Source organism: Ruditapes philippinarum, unplaced genomic scaffold (assembly GCF_026571515.1).
Source record: "Ruditapes philippinarum isolate M1 unplaced genomic scaffold, ASM2657151v2 ctg6619_1_1_1_1, whole genome shotgun sequence".
In the NCBI taxonomy this organism is placed as follows: domain Eukaryota; kingdom Metazoa; phylum Mollusca; class Bivalvia; order Venerida; family Veneridae; genus Ruditapes; species Ruditapes philippinarum.
In genome coordinates, this window is record NW_026866172.1 from 27574 (window position 1) to 50576 (window position 23003).

At 31.6% G+C, this 23003-nt stretch overlaps 1 protein-coding gene across 1 annotated transcript in view; it reads left to right on the forward strand.

The window, feature by feature from the left end:
- Nucleotides 1–16519, forward strand: part of LOC132731535 (guanine nucleotide-binding protein G(i) subunit alpha) — a 34884-nt gene extending 18365 nt beyond the window's left edge. The window contains exons 4-9 of the mRNA XM_060717727.1: nucleotides 2136–2293; nucleotides 4378–4506; nucleotides 7768–7897; nucleotides 9962–10115; nucleotides 10919–11123; nucleotides 12028–16519. Coding sequence (XP_060573710.1) covers nucleotides 2136–2293; nucleotides 4378–4506; nucleotides 7768–7897; nucleotides 9962–10115; nucleotides 10919–11109 — 762 coding nt within the window. The 3' untranslated portion in view covers nucleotides 11110–11123; nucleotides 12028–16519. The remainder of the gene's footprint in view (nucleotides 1–2135; nucleotides 2294–4377; nucleotides 4507–7767; nucleotides 7898–9961; nucleotides 10116–10918; nucleotides 11124–12027) is intronic.
- Nucleotides 16520–23003: the final 6484 nt, after the last annotated feature.

Genomic DNA, 23003 nt, shown 5'->3' on the forward strand with positions numbered 1-23003 from the left:
TTAGGCCATCCTTAAAAAAATGTTTGTTTGCAGTAACGCGACCGACTCACAAAATTTGCCCCTACTCAAAATTTTTTTTCATGGTCTGGATAAAAAAAAAAAATTTTTGAATCAGGAAATTATGCCTTGTGCTTTGTTCTTTTAAAGGTTAATAGAAGAAATAAAATGTAGGTCTTATTAAATTAGAATTCAGTTATCAATTTATTAATTGTTACCAGATTATCAAGGCATATATTGTCCAGCATTTTGAAATTCCATGTTTATTTGGGAGTACAGTTCAATAAAAAAAAAAATTGACCTACCTACCCACCTTGAAAATTCTGGGTCGGGTTACTGCAAACAAACATACCGCCTCCGTGGTCGAGGGGTTAGAGTCGATGACTTCTAATCCAGTTACCTCTCTGGCATGGGTTGATCCCTCGTATGCTTTGGCATAGTTTGCTGTGGAGGAAGATTTTAGTACTGGTTGTTAATTCTCAAGGAGCAACCATGTTTGGGGTGAAATTTAACCTCCAAAATGACAGAAATATTTTGTTCCGGGCGTTAAATGTTACCAAACAAAAATGAAACATAAATGAACTTGCAAAAAAACATTTTTTTAAAATGGTTACTCCTATTAAATTTAGAAAGAAATAACCAGTTACTGCACTAAAGGTAACAGAATTGTATTATTATGAATAAAGCATCGGAGAATTTTGAGTCGGGTGAGACTGCATGATGAATGTGGCATGGCCTGGCTCTATACCAGTGGCCACGTCAAGTCTTTATTACTGCTAGCGTGTCAAGGATTAATCACTTGATTTCTTACAAGTGACAGAAAAGACAATCTTACCAGGCTCTATACTGTTGGTAGTTTTAATTTTTGTGTTGCCTTGAAAAAGGCTACATATAGGGGTTACTTTTGTTGTCCGCGTCCCCTTAGGCTTGTTGTATTTGGATATTGAAATCCCTTAAAATTTCAACTGAGCTTTAGCAGTTTTTGATATCATTTTATAAATTTGACAGGTTTAGAGTCAAAGTCAATATGATTATAACTACAATTGATTTTGCGCTAAAAGATTGCATAAAAACAGCTTTAGATAAGTGGTCCACAGAAAGCATTGATTTGTCATATATCTGGCACATCTCCCACACTTTCTTGTGAATGGATTAAATTTGATCCTATATCGTTGATTAACCTTCCCATTCATTTGGTAAAATACCAGGTCAATAAATACAAAGACTGTTATGATTATCAATATATAATATGTTGATCTGTTTGTGATCAAGAGATTTTCATTTCCACACCTCATTAGTCGTGTTTTTACGTCTTGGTTTATTTCTACTATGTAAGTGATATTCCCCCTCTCGACACCACACACACCACAATTATTGATATGTCGTAAAGCTCTAGTTATTTTTATGTAGGCACTTGTGACATAGTGATTTTTTTATATGTTCCATGTACAATATTTATAAGACTATTTATGGTCATGTTAATTAGTAAAAGGAGAGGTTTTTATGTGTGACCTGACCCTTGCGTATACTTTCATAGTGTTGTATTCCTAGTTTTTATTTCATGTTAATATTGTTCCCTAGATTATTTTTATATTCAATCCTTTGAACAGTTTTGTATGAGGCAAGAGGGATTTGACTGTTAAATGTTTAATTGTTACCTGATATTTTGTAGTTTTTCCATCCTGATCTTGAAATCTTGACAATATGTTCAGCAGTTTTTTTCTATATAATAAGAATGAAAAAAAAGTTTACTGTTATTTAGGTATGTTATGTCCATGTTTGAAGGGTTTCTCAATTTCAAAATTTCATAAATGAATTTCAGTATGGATGATATTTCAAAAAGATGTGGCAGTATGACTTGTGTGGTTGACAGGTCAGACTAGTAATCTAAGGATTGCTAGCCCTGTGGGTTCAACCCTCATCAGACTCGGGCAAGGACCTTTACGCTCATTGCTCAGTACTGGTTTGTTGGAAAGTCTATCAATAAATTATAGCTTCCTACTTAATAGAACTAAAATAACAAATTAAAGATGTGCAGCCATGATTAGTGAATATATGAAGGCTGATCAGTTGCCCTGTATGGGTATCCTAGGAAAGTCATGTATCATAACTAATATTCAGTGTTTTCAACATTTCAGGATGATGCAAGACAGTTTTTTGCCTTGGCAGGAAATGCTGATGAAGGTGACTTGTCAGGGGAGTTGGCAGCTATTATGAAGAGATTATGGAATGATTCGGGTGTTGCCCAGTGTGTGGGACGATCCAGAGAATACCAGTTGAACGATTCAGCAGAATAGTACGTCCTTAATTAATTTGCATTTACTTTTTAAGCTTAAGGATTTAGTTATTTTGTTATTTTGAATAAGTTACTGTGAATGTGTATTTACAATGTAATTATTAGGATTATTCGTTGGAAGTTTACATTTAACTTATTTGTTTGAGGAATTCTGTATTGATATTTAGACCAGGTGTTTAAAGGTCAAATTAAAGTTTAGGCTTGTAGCCTTACAAATAGAATGTTGCCAATTAGGCAAGTGTAGTGGTAAAAGTAGGCACTCTACGTTTGCTTTAGAAATATTAAACACTAGTATGGTATGCTTTATAAATGTTGAACACAAGTATCATTATATGTTACAACCTTACAGTGTCACACAACAAAATGTGGTCTTTATTATTAAGATTGGTCAAAGAATGTGTTAAAAATCACTATTTTCATTCCCTGATAGCCTGCTTATTAATCATGGCAAATTTTACTCTGAATCAATCAATGGGATTCCTAAGCTGACCACTTTGGGCATAGTAGTATTCAACAATTAGTATATAATGTTACAGGCATGGTAATGTATATATAGGTATTATATTTATTTGCAGATAAGATTTCTGTTGATCAGATTACTGTCCCAGTTATTTTAAGCTTTGTTTACTGCAGAATATTAATGTGCTATTAAGTATTAAAATACCATACTGGGCTATTGATTAGTTTGTATAAAAATGTCATATCAGGGGGACTTTGCTAGATTTATGTCTTTGTTTGTAAATAAGACCATATGTTGAGAATGCGGCCCTCTTGAGATTTGTACCGTAAGTGTGATGGCTTTTCCTTCCGTATGGTTAAGTGGTAGCTAGGCAAGAATTGAGTTAAAATTGCTAACGGAAATTGAAAAACCAAAATCAGGCCTGTTATATGATATTGTGTGTCAGTTTCACACGTAATTATACATAGAAATCTGTATGATTATTTATGATTTGAGGTTTAAATGGTAGAGTTGTAGAGCTTTTGGACTTTCTCTTACTGTACATGTAGCTACTGTTTTATGAAGAAAGCTTTTTGCTTTATATTATATGATAAAATAATGTTCAAAGGTAACATGAAGTTTTGTTGGTGACCTTTTTGTAATGATGTCAATACATGTATGATGGATGAAAGAAACAATATATGGTAACAAGTATGGTTCCCTGCCTACTACAGTCCATTAATTGGTAATAATCCCACACACGATGTCGAAATAAGTGGACATTTGATCACTTTTACTACCTATACATACAGAGTATATTACCTGTTGGCTATATTAATAAATAGAAATTGTAAAGTGGTCTTTGAAGGTCAAGAGATCCCCTTTTCTAATCATAAGGTCAGATTGCTGAACTTATTTAACTTTTAGTGACTAAAAGCACTAGTCTTTTATGAGTTTAAAACAAATTGAATGTGAATAGATTTAGAATTTCTTTTGCATATCTTGATAATAAAAAAAACTCCAGTTTTAAGTTGACATCAAAATTTTAAAAAAAGGACAGGTCCATTATATGATTTATTTACGGAGTGCACACATTAATATGATTTTTTTTCCATAATAGAACATAAAATTGTTATAGCAACAGTTAAGAAGTCTTGAAATAAATACTGTTTTTTTCAATATTGATCATAGTTTCATATTCTAACTTTTTGTTTCATAAGACAAACCAAAAGTGCAAATTAAAAAAAAATCGCCTTTTTAATTTTATAATGGTCTGTGGAGATAGTTTGACACATTGAATGAAAAGCCACCTAATGAAGAATAAGGTTGTTAGAGTTATGGATCTTGCTAATGTCATTATCTAGTGTATAGATACAGAATTACCCTAACTTTAAAAGAAATGAGGAAGCTAGCTAGCTATCCAGCTAGCTTACAGAACGTCGGTGGTTCTACTTAGGTGCCCGTTCGTGCCTGAAATAATGCATGGAAGGGCACCTGAGGTTTTCCTCCACCAGTAAAGCTGGAACGTCGAGATACGACCTATACTGTGTCGATGTGACGTAAAACCCAAAACAAACAAACAAAGAAATTATATAGACTTTGGTGTGTGAACATTGAATGACATGTTTGTTGTTGTTTATTACAGTTACCTGAGTGCGTTGGATAGAATATCATTACCAAATTACATCCCCACAGAACAAGATGTGTTGAGAACTAGAGTGAAGACCACTGGTATAGTGGAAACACACTTCACGTTTAAAGATTTACATTTCAAGTAAGTCACTCTGTTTTAAATGCTCTTGAAAGGTTTTGAATTGCCAAGGTGTTTGTCTGCATTTAGTTGGGCCCATAATTTCATAATTTGATAGATTTTGAAAGCAAAATGTATAAATGTGTTGCTTATTAAGGTGATGTGTTGCATGCAAGACCCATGTTTGTTGGTCAAATGTCAAGGTCACTCTTAGAATTGAAATGTAATTTTTTATGTAACAAAAGTATAGATGGTCATGTTTTGTAAACAATTCTGTCATTCCTGGATGGATTTAAAATAAATGATAAATGTGTTAGACATGATAAATACATGTGTGGCAAGAATTAGCTCAAAGATCAAGGTAACACTTGTTGTTTGGTAACACAGAAGACTGCCCAATAGCAGAGAATGCCTGTTTTCCCAAATACTCCAAAACTTCCCAATTACAGTGAATATTCCATAATTCTGTTTAATTTAATCAAATTTCACAAATTTTCCCGAAATTGGGTAGACCTTAGACCTGTTTCCCCAAAGTATTTGGGTGAAATTCAATCATACAGCAGGTCAAGGTTGAAATAAAAAGGTATGACATTGTGAGATAAACAGGTTTTCAAAGAAAAGATAACTGAGAAAATGTCATGGTAACCTATTGACTTTAATAGTTTAAGTCTTGTTTTTACAGTATCGACAAAACTTAAGAATTTAATTTCAAGATAGTAAATTACCTGCATAGCATTTCACAGTTGGTATTTAAAGGTCACATACAGTTTATTTTGCTATGAATTTCTTACATGTTTGAAGAATATAGACAGACTGGTATATTTTCTGTGAAGGACTTTTATAAATATCAAAAAGCAACATAGTTCAACTATATATAAAGGTCTTTGGTGCAGTCTGTTGTTTGTGTTTCTTTTCTTCAGCAAAAATGTCAGATTTTTTCCAAAATTGCGCCCTCAAAGATTCAAAATAATTGTAGTATTTCATAATTAACAATTATCAAAACTACTATTCTTTTCCCCTTTGGTCTGCACTGTTTGCTATTCCGCTGATAAATATATCTAGAAATTTCCCCTAAAAATGATGAATAGTTTTGTCCAGATTGCAAGTTGGACAAGTCTATTTAAGATATTTAGTGTGGTAAGGGATAAGTAATTATATAAGATTTTTGGACAACATTCAAGTGTAGAAAGTACAAAATTGTACATGTAACAATGTGAGACGAACAGAAGTATAAATGTCAGCTTTACATGTGTAAAAATTACAAAGGTCAGTCTAATTTGAAGTTTAAAAATACTTGGAAAAGGAGAAAAACACGGACATATAACAATGCTCAAGTTGTTGAATAGAACAAGATGTCTCTTACTAATGTTGGGATAAATTTTTCTTCCTGTATACATAATTTTTAAAGCCCTCGGGTCCATTATTCATTTTGCGGGCCGATTATCACCTTCCGGCCCTCTCCTGTCGTGTATTAATGTCTTTAATACACTTGGTAGACCTAATAGTAGCATTTTTAAAAAACAAAACAAAAAAAACAACAACAAATACTTTGCAGTTCTTTCGTTGAAATTCTTGTCTACTCTTCTACTGTTCTGTACAGAGACGTTTACTGTTTGTGTGTTCAAAGCAGTATAATCTAGAAGCAAGTTTTATTTTCATTTTTTTTTCGGAATGAATTTGTCGTATTATTTCTTCAAATTTCAATAGTAACAAAAATGTGTTTGTACTAAATACACTTAAGCTCTCATAATAGAAATAAAGCGATTCGTGCTGACAACCTACTTTCACTTTTACAGTAAACTGTTTGATGACGTAAAATATGACGTCATTGTTTCAGTTTGTGCACGTGCACATGTTCTGGGGGCTGATAACTAGTTCTCGGGCCGCAATCTCATAATAGGTCACGTGACATTCATAATCAGTTGAAATCATGGGCAATTTTGTTACTATATATAGTAACAAGTGTATTAATATTCATTATTTTTTTTTTTTTTTTTTTTTTTTTTTTTTTTTTTTTTTTTTTTTGCTTTTATAAAATTTTCTTTTATTTTCCAACAAAAAACATCCTATAGATTTACACTGTTTTGTCATGGTCTTTTATCTTTTTGATATATGAAATAAACAAATGTGTCATTTTATATTTGTTTATCATCTTTTCCTCAAAAGGAAGCTACACAATAATGTGAATGACTAATGAATATATAAACTTTACAAATATACAAGGACTAAGATTGTCTTGATTGTGCTATATAAATATAATAGCGAGTATTTCGCTCCCATTGTTGAGGTTTTAAATGACGAAATAATAATTTCCTTTCTTTTCTTTCAATTTTTCCTATAAATTTTACATTGTAAGAACGAAATTCAGCTGAAGATGTGTAATAAAAGTGGGTTAACTAAATTGAAAGAAAATTGCAAATGCGATGTGGTTAAAAAAATTAAAATGAGTATAATTTTCTGTTAACTTGATGATGTGTCTATAATGTTGACACTGCTCAATGTCTTATGGATTTTTTCATTTTTTAGCAGTGAATAATTTAGTCCTGCTTATTATTTATGCTAGGTCAACTGCTCACAAAAAGTATCACAGAGCAACATGTAATCTCTTTTGTGTAAACCAGTTAATTATGTATTGTCCCACATTAAAAAAATTGGAGCACTTTGCAATAAACTTTAAATTCTGGAACGGTCTGTTGCTCCTGTCCTACCATTGTTATTTTATGGAAGCTTAAGTTAAACAGTCATCATTTGGCATATTATTGCTGATTGTTTATAACCTAAATAATGCCTAACTATAACCTTTACCAAAGTAACGCCTTGCTATACAGTAACCTAAGTAATCCCTAACTAGTAGGAATATATACATTTACATGTTGATTTGTGCCTTGCATGTAAGAGTATAAGATAATATAGTAATTTAATCATACATAGCTTGAAAATGAGCTGTGTAAAATAAATTGGAACTTTAAATGTAAATTGGAACTTTAAATACTGAGTGAAATTGAAAGTAGATGAAGTTTGAATCTTAGCCTCAGGTTAAACTCCCGCATTCATCTGTTAATGTTATTTTAATCATCAGTACAAACAGATTATACACTGTATTGTCCATTAATGAATATTGTAATTTTAGTCGGCCATTAGGGAAATTAAAAGGGGAAAAAGATTAAATGAAATTTTAAATATTAATATTAAATATCAAATTGCTTTTCCCCAAGTGAAGTAAAGGAAAACAAGATGATACATATTCAATATTTTAATGATTGTTTTTTGTTTATTTTATTTTAGAATGTTTGATGTTGGCGGTCAAAGGTCAGAGAGAAAGAAGTGGATTCACTGTTTTGAAGGTGTTACAGCCATTATATTTATTGTAGCAATGAGTGAATATGATCTGACATTGGCAGAAGACCAAGAAATGGTGAGTTTTTTTTCATGCTTTCAGGCTGTTTAATATATCTATGTATATAGATATATACAAGTTTGTGATAAACAATATCACCTTTAAATTTAAATGACTAATCAGACTTGCAGGTGTCCGTTTGGAAAAAAAAAGACAACTTTGTAATACTGTATTATTTGAGTGAAATAGAATATATTTCATAGATATTGATAGGTGTATACAGTAAAAGGTTTTTACCTTATTGTCTATGACTTGTATAGTATTTTATGTAGCATTAATAACCTGAATTCAAATTGCACAAACTGGCTGCAATACAAGTTGTTTAAAGGAAGTTGACAATTGTATTGAAGGGAATCACACTTGCGTCAAACAAAAAACATGGTACCATGTCAAGACATTACAGATCAGCTGTTCATTAAATCTATAAAAGGAAACTATCGATGGACATAGATGGTATGGCAAGCTGTTGAATGCTGGGAGATATGCTGTTTAACTGTCCTATTCTTCGTTTCAATAAAGAGAAAGATACAGTATCTAATTGAAATGAGATCTTGGTGACTTTGCTTAAAATCTATTATATGAACAAATGGGAGAGTTGAGTTTCTCTTTGAAATTGAATGTAGATTTTATTTCAAAGTATTCAGTTTTTTGTTTATAGTCAGTAAAACACAATAATTTATTTTGTGAAATTCTCTTTAAAAGAAATATATTGTTGTTAATAGTCAAACACAATAATTTATTCTGAGAAATTCTCTTTGAAAGAAAATCAAATAATTATATTGTGTTGTATAAGTAGACAGTACTATTTATTGTTCTAGACTCTTTGTAAAAGTCAAACATATTAAAATCAAATTTATAGAAAGAAAGTATACTTGGTTGTTTACTATATATAGACTTATAACGAGGAGTGGTATGATTGTACGCGATTATGCCAGACCGTGAAGCAATAATCGAGAATCAAATCAAAGCTAAATGGTCGCAACCCCTTCTTAATATTTCTTACTGTCTCCGCCTTCACCAGTTGTTTGAAAATCTCAAAGTCAGTGTTATCCCCTTGGGTTTGAGGGTCGAAGTTTCTTTGACTAGTTATTTTAGCATTGTGATGTATTTATTTCTTTAATGCTATATATGCATGCAGGCTGTCCAGATTCTTTGATACTAGTCTATATATTGTTTGCTGCATAAATTCTGCAGTTTCATATGGAAATCCCCCCCAATTAGCAGTTGCTAGTTCCAAAAACAAAGCATGTTCATTTCACAAATTCAGAAAGAGTTTAATAGCAATGATACTAAATACTGATGAAAAATCTGGAAGCATTTAAAAACTGTTGCTAACTGATACTAAGACGTAGATTATTGTGGCTTTCAGTTCAAGTTAAATGTTGCTTTCTGCGTCAGCACATAGACAAGATCTATGTTAATACTTGCTTTTTCAAAGTCTTTAATTCAATGAAGACTTTGAAAGTTGTTTTAAAATCAATCATGGCTAAGTGGTTTCTTCTTCACAATAAAACTTGTGGTATAATGAATGTTGTTTTTGGTTAGTAATTGCTCCTGGAGTGCATTCAGCTGCGCAAATCTTGAAAATTATTGTATTATGTTGGCAGAATATTAAAGTTTCATTTTCTTTGATCTGTAGTGCTAATATGGTTTTTCTGAGGTTTTGCTCTAGATTTATTTGTTTTATTGACATCATGTCCAATATGTATGTTTCTTTTTCATTTTCTAAATACTTGAATTTGATATGATATATATATATACATGTAGATAACAGTTTCTTATATAAACTGGTTGAAATTTCAATATACACAAGTAACAAGTAGCTAATTTGCAAGTCTGTTACCTAGCAACTTATAAAGAGTTCCTGGATTCAGTGTCTTTATATACATTGTAATTATTCAATAATGAATGGGCAATAAATGCAAGACTGTATTTAGTATGACCAAGTCATTGTAGTAAAAAACAGAGTGCACTCAGTACACAAAAATTTGAAGATTCATAGATATAGCATACCATAGGAAATGACCAGACTCAATAATAAAAAGACAAGATATTAATATGTAAGGTATTATATATTTATAGAATCGTATGATGGAGAGTATGAAGTTGTTTGACTCCATCTGTAACAACAAATGGTTTACAGAGACATCCATTATCCTGTTCTTGAACAAGAAGGATTTATTTGAAGAGAAGATCAAAAAGTCTGCACTCAATGTCTGTTTCCCAGAATACACAGGTAAATGCTTGTTTATTATAAGAAAAAATAAAGTGCATCATTTGAATGAAAATAAGTGCAAAGTAATGTTGCTTTCTGGATCATATCGTTTGCTTAATATCATAGCTTTGACATTAGATTTCCTTTTTATACGCCCGTTTGTAAAACAAATGGTATTATAGTTTCCCCCCTGGCGGGCAGCCGGGCAGGCGGCATCCAATATTTGTCCGGAGTATATCTCCTTCACCCATGGAGGAATTTTAATGAAACTTCATAGAAATGTTCACCACTATGAGAAGCCGTGTTGCGCGCATGAACCAGGCCTCTAGGTCAAAGGTCAAGGTCACACTTAGAGGTCATTGAAAAACGCTTGTCCGGAGCAAAACTTCTACATGCATAGAGGGATTTCAATATAACTTGGCACAAATGTTCACTATTGTAAGGCAGAGTGTCGCATGCAAAATTTAGGTCCCTGCAGCCAAGGTCAAGGTCACACATAGGGGTCAAAGTTCAGATAAAAATATGAAAATGTGTATTGGAACCATTTAGTCATCATGTATTAAGGGATTGAAACACAAATGGTCATAGAATATGTTATATGAAAGCCATGTATTTGATAAGCATGCAATCAAGGCCTCTATGAATAAATAAACTTAGATAGTGTCAACATAACTAACTAAGTAATTGTATCTTCAAACCAAATGTTACATATGAGAATTTCTTTACAGTGAAATAGTCACACTTACACATGTGCCTTATCGAGCAACTTGGCTGGGTTTCAAATAAGTTGTCAAATGTTGCAATATAATTTGAACACTTTTCAGGAATGAACACGTACGAGGAGGCAGCTGCCTATATACAGCTACAGTTTGAGAATCTGAACAAAAAGAAGGACTCGAAGGAAGTATACACACATTTCACGTGTGCTACAGATACAAATAACGTGCAGTTTGTGTTTGATGCAGTCACCGATGTCATTATTAAAAACAATCTTAAAGACTGTGGGCTGTTCTAGACTTAATACAGTTTGTAAGAAATTTGATATTTTTTGAAATTTAATTATTTTGAAGATCTATTTATCCATATATGTGTATTGAAGAAAAGTAAAGGTTCAATTACTTCTCATACATGTATTGATTTTCTAAATAAGTGTATTGGACCCTAATGAGCATCTAAGCTAGTGTCCAGAATGATATTAACTGAAATATTAATGTCACAAAAGAAAACATCTTCTCAAAAGTCACATGACAAAAATGTTTCTAAAAATAGATACTACAAAATTTTGTTGAAAGAAAGTGGGTTTAGCTTTATGTTTATTTCAATATGACCTGAATATAGCCAACCAATATCAGGCAGGTGAATAGTTTCTCATTGTTAATATATAAGGAGGATGAGGAAAACTCAAACACATAATTATGTAAAAATAATTTTCTGAACTAGCTGCAAAGTTTTTAGATAGCTGAATCGATTATGATAAGATCTGCAACATTCTGTTTCAAATATTGTTTGTTTGTTTGTTTGATTGATTGGGTTTATGTCGCACCAACACAGTATTGGTCATATGGCGACTTTCCAGCTTTACTGGTGGAGGAAAACCTCAGGTGCCCTTCTACACATTATTTCAGGAGCAGGCACCTGAGTAGAACCACCCGATGTTCCGTAAGCTAGCTGGATAGCTTTCTCACTTGAAAGAATCCAAAGTCCCTGTCAGGATTCGAAGGGGCAAGGGGTTTGTTGCAACGACCTTTACCACTTGGCCATGGACGCCCCTTCAAATATTGTAGACAGTTGAACAAGGCTATATGCCTACTTCAGATGATATGACATGAAATATTTCTTTTATTGTTTATTACCAATGAATATATGTGATATTTTATATTATCAATGAAATGGTTGCGAATAAAATATATATTTCTGTATACAATATTTTCAGATATATCTCCAGAATGGGACTGTGCATTAGTTGTATATACTTGTACAGAGTTATCTTCTCTTGACCAACACATCATGTGACTGGCCAGCTGTCTTGTGAGTGGTGCATTCCTGTCACCTGACCAAAATGGGACCAACTTGGATGTTTCCCAGCTTTGCTTGTGAACTGTGAATCAACAAGATTATTATCGGCATTAGTAATAGACATCTTTCTCATTTACTGTAATTCCCCTTGGAAAATTTATTTGTACCAATAAGTTTTTTTTATGGAACAGCTTACTATAGTTTTTAATCTGTTTTATCTTTTGTATATGTACAAATCATGCTAAGTGACTTCAATATTAGTAAAATTTTATACATACAGAATATGTGGCCTGGTTGTTTGGTTTGGTTAGGAGTTGAATCTATTTATAGTCTGTGTTTCTATAAATAGACCTAGTAGTGTTCTGTCTATAAATAGATTGATGTATATTCTGGCAATATTTCATCCAATGATATTAAGAAATTCTCAGTCTTTTTATATTTTTGATTTATTTGCTTCCAAAATAAAATTTCATTTAGAAATCTTGTACTATTGATTTGAAAGTTCATATATGGTCAAGGCGAGTATGGTCCCTTATGATGTTATAGAAAATCCTTAGACATTTAATTCTTTCATGGTAAATTAATGGTGTTTTTTTTGTTTGTAATTTAGTGTTAAAATATTTGTCTTCTGGTTTTGTGGCAATGGAAGACATTTTGAACTTTTATTTATTGCCAATTTATGTTTTGTTTTAAATTAATGTAAGACCTAGTTTGAGTATATTGATTATTAGTATACCTCTTATGTTAACATTCACACAATTATGTTTTCAGAAAGAATATTGCTTTATTAGAAATAATTATCAATTTTAATTATATTTAATATCAAATGAAGAGCAACATATTTAGTGTTATTTGCTGGCTTTTTTCTCTCTCTAGAATTCCATGATACAAAAGGAATCAGTATTTATTAGGGGTTTAAAAATATCAGAAAAAAAAGTGCAATGAAATTTTCAGAACTGATTTTTTTTTCTGATATTTGATCAAAGGGACAGTTTGATATTGATGATACATTCTTTTTCCTTCTGTCATTCCAAGTATGTTTGTCTGTCTGTCACTGTCATTCTTTCTATCTTAATATCTCAGCTGCAGTAGATGTTATGTATTTGTGAATGATATAGATGTGTACATAGACAATTATCAAAAATATTTACTATCAAAAATTTGTACTATCAAAATGAAATCAGAATTACATACATGTATATATAAATAAGTAAAAGAGAAAAGATGATTTTAAAATGAACAATAATTATTTTATTATATTTTTTTGTTATTAATGCATAATAATTTTTTGAAGGTAGCTTTGTTTGATGTGTCTGGAAATGTAGTCTGGTTCAAGAAATTATAAAAAATAAAATTTTAAACCAGTCTAGGAATAATATGTTTTGATTGGCTGTTGTTTAATTCTAATTTGAAATCAGTCAATCACAGTAAAACATACACAGACTAGTCTCAAAATTTATTTAAATTATCTTAAAACCCAGTTTTTCTGTTGCAGTGCATTTATTTTTGTTACTTATGTTAAAAATAGGTTCTCTTTAGAAATCAGGTGCCCTTCTTGAAATTCCCCTTTGAACGAAATGTGTAAATCATAAAATAAGTTGAAAATAGATTTGCTTGTGAAGTGTTTTGTTTTGTTTTTATATCGGGTAGTTATGATGAGACGTCATTTAGGTAGAATTTTAACCACCAGTAGCATGTTTAGTTCACACTGTATTTTTAAACGTGTACTGTTTGAAATTTTTATTGGCTAGTTGTCAGTTCATTTAAATGAAACATTTTTTCCACAGAGTTTCTATAGAAACCAATTTCTATTTATCTCTTGCTGTAATGATTAAACATTCCTTAATATGGGTTCAACACTAATATTCCTTAATATGGGTTCAACTCTTACATGTAGGGCTAGAGAAAAATGGTTTGCTATTTGAATGCATCCATCCAGTAGTAAGCACTGTTGATGAATATAAATGATTTTAGGTTAGGTTATTTTCCCAGCAAGAATCTAAAATTTACCAAACTAATATATTTATGCAAATTTAATGCCTGACTAATACAATGATTTTAATATTCTCGACTAATAAACAAGTTTAGATCAGCATATTTAGTTGTTTAAGAGGTCTTCATTGAACTCTTGATGAGTATTAAACTAAATATGAATTTTTAGGTAGATATATCGACTAAAAAGGTGAATTTTATATAAGTGCCAATTAAACTGTGTTGACTTTATCATATTAAACCTCAGAGATGTATAGAGTTGAGTGGAAGTTTTGAATGCATGTGTGTGTTAGTGTGTGATTTTGGTAGTTTTTTATCATCAATGTCATTAAATGTTGACTATAAATCATGTTGAAATCATGTTTCCAAGGTAACGAATAGACTATTTCTTATCGACTATATGAATCATTTCACAAGAGAATGGATTAAATGTAACATGAATCATGTAATAAAAGCATCAGTTAAATGTGCAGTGTATATGATTATTTTATAGATCATTTTTCTGTTTTCCTTTCCTCGTTTGGCCATATACACACAAACAAATTATTTTCATTACATTTAATTTACCCTGCTTTACTGACATTTACCTGAGACAACTAAACGGTTATGAGTTTTAAATTTTAATCTTTAGATACAGCAGATGAATGGTAAAAAAAAACTGGATCATGTTGTAGATAAAGTTCTTATTATTCCATCATCGTAATCATCATTCAATTGTTGTTGTTGTTATCAGTATATTGTATTGCGATCCCCGGTACAACTCAGTATTTATTCATGAATAAACCGTGCTATTTTCAGGCTTGGTGTAAGATTTACCGAACATGTTGCCTAAAGATCATGTCCTTTTTGGTGTTCATTTAATCACATATTCATTTCTGCCTAGTGAATGTGTTTACGATAGGTTTTAAAAGGTTTTTTTCATTTCCTTGAAATTTTCTCCCTTTTTTTTCTTTTTTTTTTAAATAAATTTTTACGGGTCCACGCAACTGAAGTTTACTTATAAATATTTGTGAAGCAATAGGTTAAAGGTACATAAAACTGAAAAGAATTTTTACGAAAGGTGGTTGTCAGGGGATGATGCATTTTTTCTTGAATAAGGCTTTAAATCAATCACAAAAGCTTTGTTGTTTTTATTCTACAGGATCATTTTTGTAATTTGTAAGATAATTGAATATTCATTTGCCAAAATAAATGATAATATATTGTGTCACTTTTATTCTTGTTTTTAGTCCAAATGTTTTCATATAGCTGCTTCACTTTGTAACAAAATAATCCAAGATTTATATACCAACTTTTGATAACATTTATATATACATTTTGCCTTTGTGTATTTGGCTAATAGTTTGTAAAGGAGTACTGAACATTTTTAATGTAACTGAAGATTTATAGCACTTGTGATATAGGTGTTATAAAAGTTTCAGGCAATCTCTGCTCACAACTGAGATTTTATTTCATCGTATCTTTTAGTGATGAAAATTAATTACAGAGTGAAGAATATATTTCATATTTCACTGGAAAAATGATTTATTTATTTCTTCAGAATTTCTTTACAAACTGTTTGCATATCTATTTAAGCCTCACACTTGTCTAAATAAATGTAATTAATTGGCCTTTAAAAAGTGTGTAAACTCCTTTGTAAAGCATGTAACTCAAAGTAAGGTGCATTAAAGTAATGAATAAATACTCTGTATACTACCATTTAGTTTTGAAATAAATAAACATGTCCTACATATATAGATATTTAAATACCGGTTTTGCTTATGTTTGAAACAATGCTGGTCAAACTGAGGTTTCTTGGACTTTAAATACCAGACATTTCTGAAATTACCGGTTTGTGTCTGAAATTACCAGTACATGTCTGAAATATCCCAACATGTTGGAAATTACCAGACATTTCTGACATAACTGGTTTCTGTCTGAAATTACCGATTTGTGTTTGAAACTCCCTGAAATGTTAAAATTAAAATTATTCATGGATAAAAAATCATCATCAAGCACTAGATAAGGAAAGAAGCTCTATTTGATCTGAAGATGTGCTTGGTAGTAACTTGAAACCCCAAAATGAAAAGTTGGAAATACAATTTACCTTTGAAACTGGCATGATTTTTATCAGTCCTAATTGTGATATATATTTTAAAAGTTCTTACAAAATATGAAAAATAAAGGAGAAAAATATCAGAAATTAAGCATAATTTTAAATCAATACAGATATTTGATTATATATTCATGTTCTCACATGTATGATTTACACACTTAAGGTCAAATTATTGAACAATATATTAATAACTATTATTTTTTTGGTCTGTCTTTATTTATAATCTTGTTTCTATTTTGTGTACATGTGGTAAGTTGATTTTAATGAAGTGAACTTGTATCAGCTTATGTGATGTATTTTCTAGTAAAATTGTAAAAAGTCAGTGATTTCTTTATTTTTATACTCCCTTGTGATTTAATGTAATTGAACTGCTATGTTTTAAATTTAGAGGTGCCCTATTGTTAACATGAGTAATTTCTATATCCAATTCTTCCGAATTGAGAGTACATCAGAAATCGATTTATATATGGCATTCCTTTATAGTATTTAAGGTAGTTCTTACTGTAATGCTTTCCCGCCAACAAATTTCTAACATTGGCCAATATGGTAATAAATTGCTCATTTTCGGAACATTATTTTTCACAATCTTAAATATTCAATAATTGGTAACCGTTTATAACCGGAATTTAGTACATGTACATAGCAATAAAGAATTAGTGATTGCATATAATCTAATGCCCAAGATTTTGAAAAGAAAAATAACGTTCTGGAAATAACCGATTATTATTTGCTACCATACTGGCCAATGTTTGGTGGGAAAGCATTGCAATAAGGCTACCTAAAATGTGTATTTGTTCTATTGGTGTAATAAGCTTAATGAATTCTCTTTTGACTCCTGTATGGGTCATTACACATAATGTAGTGTGGCTGGAAGAAACTACAAAAATGTACTTGTAAAACTTGAAGAAATGGAACCTTGAATGGTATAAAGAACTGACTTTAAGGAAAAATTTGAAAATGTATATCCCAAATTGAAAAGGACTATTATATACATAAAGTATTTTCCCTTATATTGTGAATTCCTGCGGAGGAACACAAGTCCTGTTTGTCTGGATACAGTTGCTTCTACACATTCAGATGTTCAAAATGGGCGTATCTGAAGTAAAATGCTATTTTAAAGCTAGTTATGATTTATTCAAACTATACTTGTTTGACTTCCCATTCTTCAATATGGCCCTAAAAACTTCCTGGAACTGCTATCTTCTGATTTTATATTATATCAGACAATTATATGTATTGTCTGTATAAATATTGATAGTATATAAATATTGATAGTATACAAATTTATGTATACTGAAACCAAAAGGAAACTTTCTCCAAGTTCGAATGTAGATATGTTAGTACAGTTTTTCAATCCTTTTGAAACTCGATTTTTAAGTTGAATAAACATATCGGGCTTTTATACGGGGATTAGCTGACCGATTTTGCAAACAAAACGAGTTTTACAAGCTACTACATGTATATAAGTGTGTACATCTAAGTGGTACTCTTGAACAACTGGCACATACTTTGCGAAAGTTTCTTTTTTTGTTCAGTGTAGAAAAAAAAGTAAGGTCAAATAACAGATTTCTCATTTTTGTGTGAGATAACTCTGGCAAAACTGTGATATTAATAAAGTATACAACACTGCAACAGTTTTCTCCCTTGTCTTGGCTGGCATTGAATATATCGAACTCGAGGACGTCACGAATTAAAAAAAAATCTTGTACTGTCATAGTCACGGACGTCACACATGTAAATTCCCTATTCTGTGACAGCCATAGATTCGATATCACCATTCTGTATCATAAACAGTTTCATAATTGTTGTTGGTGCGTTCAGTATTTTGACAATCTTTGGCCTTTTACTCTTGTGCAGGAAACGTTGTGAGGTGTAGTCCTTGCGTACATGAACTTAATGTTTATTTTATTGAGATAAAGACTACATCTTTAATAATTTACGTATATTTTGTAATTTATTGATTAATTAAATAAAGTTCCTGTGCTTTGTACTTTGAAGCCAAAATTAGAATGATTTTTTTTTATCGAGAAACTTTTAAACTGTTTATTTTGTTGTACTTTCATATATGTTTTGTTGTCATTTGCAATATGTTTGTAAAAACTAACATCCAGAGAGAATAACGTATTGCTACCTGCGAAACTTTATTAACCCTGGTATTGATTAAAACCTTTCTCACAATGCATATAATTATTATAAACAACTGCTGTGAATGTTGATTAATGTAATTTTCTATCGCCAAAGTCAGTGGATAATTTAAATCAAATAATAATTTTCCTGATCGTTTAGTTTACACATTCGTCAATTGCGACTTGTCGGCAATTTCGTAATATTCCGGTAAATGACAATTTTCAAGTATAATAATGAGATAATAAAAAGAGAAAACACACAGTCGAACCTTTATGATAGCAACAATAGTCTCTTTTGATCTTTATCGACAAAGAATCCGAACTTGAATTCTGAAGCTGTCTTCAAATAGCAGAATTTAGAAATAATCTATCAATTTAAATAACATGCTAAATCTAGAAAAGAATATTTCACAGACAATAATGTTTTCATCGGAGAAAAGTAAAGCTCTTTGTGCCTCATAATCCACCCTATGCTGTGCAAATATCACGTGCAAGGTATCCCACCTACAAATAGCTTGGTTTAGGCCTAATCCCCTCCACAAATTTATCATTATCCTATTCTAATTTTGATTAAGACGTCTCAAGTCTGATGCATTTTATAATCATTCCGAGATATTCTGATTATTACGGACTGTATGTGTATATGAGTTTATTAATATAGTCGAGTCCTTCTGGAGAGTGTTAGTCATTTCAGACTTTGGAGGATAGTGCAAAGATACAGATACAGAAAGACGCACCGAGCCAGTGGCTTCTTCTGGTTCTTTAGCGTGCAAAGTGTTAAAGCACTCATACACGGGACCTCAATTTAAAATCTCATCCAAAAGAGTGATAAGTAATTTTAGTTGGCCAGCCCGGGAATCAAACCCACAATGTCGATACAACAAGCCCTGCCCTCTATTTCGGACTTGTAGCAGATGGACTATTTATACTTTGCGGAACGGAACAAACTTTGGGGTACTACTCGGGGCACAACATCAAATAATGATATTCTACGGAATGGAACAAGACATTTATTTTTTCTTGTCAATGAAATTTTTCATCCTGGTATATTTCAGATACATGCAACTTGTTTTAAAAAGCTATGTTTTTGACTTATTCAATCTAGGAATTCATATTGCCATAAGATTTATATATTTAATAATTTCGCACTTGTTGCAGAAATTTAATATTTATTATTCATAAAAACTGACAAATAAAAAAAAAATAGTGCACAATCTAGATAAATATTTTGGTAATATCAGGACTTCTTTAATATGTATCGAATGACCGTCATATCCAGTACACTCCTTATAAAGTTATGTAATTCTAAAATTATTAATAATAATCGTAAATCATTAAATTTAAAACATGTTTGCAAAATATAATTAAAAAAAAAGTTTCTGTATGATGTGAAATAGAACAAAGTTCCTTTTTACTTACGCAAACTAGTACTTATTAAAATTAAGTACTTATGCCAATAACGCCAAATAAGAAATATTATGTCAATAACGCCAAAATAAAATTCCTGTCAAATGTCAAAAATATATATAATTAGTCAAAATATATTGACATGCCAAAGCTAGAGTGTGAGATATTTTCGTGCTGGGGCAGAATCTCGCTTTTACACGATATAGTTCCTAGACACGAAAATAGCACAATATCTCGTCGCGCTGGACTAGTGTCAGGCGTGCAACAACTACGCGAACGTTGCACATACAAAAGTAATTCAAGTTTATACTCCTCATTGTGGTGTAACTTTTAACTATAAAAGTAAAGTCGAGAAATATACCATAAAGAACAAAACGCAACAAATATTTTTTAATAAGCATACGTAATTAACAGTTTACGATATATGGTCATTGAATATGAGTCTCAATCTATTATATGATACTTCACCTTCTATAAAAAGTTCTGTTGACTAATGTGGCGCCGTTAAATGCACAGGCACGAGTATCGGACCTGGGATGAAAATATATGATCAGATTGATAATAAAACCTGTGTTCATCTTAAAAGTGTCAAAAACCAAAAAAAAAAAAAAAAAAATGCAAAAAATGACCCCCCTTAAAATATACTATAAGTTAAGAGAAGGCCGGAAACTCCAGATTCGAGCCTACGAGCAAGGGATTCATTTCCCGAGCCGTTGTGAAAACAATTGGCCAGACAATTAAAAAAGACTTTTATCACTATTTTACGTTTGTATTAAGCTTCCAAATCACAGACGCTTGGGGTTTGGAGCTCAAAACGCCTTTAAAATCCAAATAAAATGCATATTTGTCAATCCCAGGACATGTACTGATCATATATATCAAAAAATCTTAATATATGCCGTTTTGAAAAAAAATCATATTTCAACAACTATAATAATTATTATAGATGTTGAAATATGATTTTTTTTCAAAACGGCTTATATTAAGTTTTTTTGATATATATGATCAGTACATGTGCTGGGATTGACAAATATGCATTTTATTTGGATTTTAAAGGCGTTTTGAGCTCCAAACCCCAAGTGTCTGTGTTCCAAATGAGACCGACCCCAAGTCTCTAGCCCTTCCCGTTCATGAAATATCTATCGGGAAACGAGCGAATTCGTGCTAAAAATCCTTGGTAGACAGAATTGCGGCACAACGATTCGGTACGTAAACATAGACTAATACATGTTTGTCAGCTGAGTACGGGTCAAAATCACTTGAATTTACTAAATAATATTACTAAATACATTAAGTTGGACCACTCACACCCGTCAGTAGCATCTGATACACGTAAAATTCGAATTTCAAACCTTTCCACAGTATTTAGATTCCTTTCAACGCCATTGTCAATCAGCTGTTCGATATTTTGTAACGAGTCTTCTGATTGGCCAATAGCAACGAAACCGCAACGTTTCACACAAGGATGCATAATGGCGTAGAAAGCGATTGAAAGACCTTGTAAATGTTTGAAACTCGAATCTCGTGTGTATCAGGTGCTACTGACGCTTGTGAGTGGTCCAACTTAATGTATTTAGTAATATTATTTAGTAAATTCAAGTGATTTTGACCCGTACGCAGCTGACAAACATGTATTAGTCTATGTTTACGTACCGAATCGTTGTGCCGCAATTCTGTCTACCAAGGATTTTTAGCACGAATTCGCTCGTTTCCCGATAGATATTTCATGAACGGGAAGGGCTAGAGACTTGGGGTCGGTCTCATTTGGAAGCTTAATACAAACGTGAAATAGTGATAAAAGTCTTTTTTAATTGTCTGGCCAATTGTTTTCACAACGGCTCGGGAAATGAATCCCTTGCTCGTAGGCTCGAATCTGGAGTTTCCGGCATTCTCTTAACTTCTAGTATATTTTAAAGGGGGTCATTTTTTACAATTTTTTTTTTTTGGTTTTTGACACTTTTAAGATGAACACAGGTTTTATTATCAATCTGGTCATATATTTTCATCCCAGGTCCGATACTCGAGCCTGTGGTTAAATGTAGCAACGCCGCTAAATGCCGCACTTGCTGCTTAATGTCGCACCATTGCCGCTAAATGTCGCTACCGCTACTACCGTTAAATGTCGCAAGATGTAAATTCATGTTAAAATCATGATTAAAGTAGTATTATATTACTTTTTAACATTCTCATAGTTATTTTTATTGTATTTGCCATCTTTGTTTTACTTTTTCACTTTTATGAACCTAAATATCGAGGTTTTGAGCTGCTCTATAATGTAATCTTTAGGCTAGAAAGGATAATTGATACTAAATTCTCAATAGATAAGTATTTTTCTTTTGTTTCCCATTTTCATTTGTAACCCTGATTGACAACAGATTAAAGGTATAATGGTATTGTCGCTCTCAGAATTTGGTTTAAGTAATTTCATTTATTATCTCAGACATTACCGAATTTACTTTAAATGTGGTTTATTTGTTTACTATGATCATATGATGCAATATCAAAGGGCAGATAATCCTAGATATAGTTTGCAAAGTTATTCCCCTTATTTCTCTAAGATGTTTTCGCTCTGATTAACCTTTTGGTTACGGCTAATTTCAAACATATTCACTTTAAACTTAAATACTTCATATAAAAGTACTAATGCATTTCTAAAGGACAGATGATCCTGACAGGTATTTTTGCTAAATTATCTCCCTTTTTATATTTTCCCCCCAAAATACATATAAAATATTCACTTCAAACGGGAAGGCAAAAAAATTTATTTTATCAGGAACGGCAAATACGTGAAAAACATAGTATAAAATGCACGGTCAATACAAAAATTATCATGTAGTACTCCTTGATCATGTAGTATTCGATCCGCAGATGATCGAATTTTACGATTAACACATAATATGCACCGGATTTTTTGTTGCATAGCTCAATCGGTTAGAGCGCGAGACTTGTAATCTCGACATTGTGGGTTCGATTCCCGGATTGGCCAACTAAAATTACTAATCAGTCTTTCGGATAAAACTTTTAGTCGAGGTCCCATGTATGGGTGCTTAAACAACTTGGCACGTTAAAGAACCAGGGGAAGCTTCTCGAATTGGGGCATCTTTCTGAACCTGTAATTGCACTATCTCCAAAATCTAAAATGACTTATACACTTCTGGAGGACTCGCCCATATGGGCAACCGGTGGCGAGTATAAATAAAACGCAAATACACACACAGTAAGCAGATGTCAAAGTAAGAATGGGTTCACAAGATTTAGTACATTTTACGATTT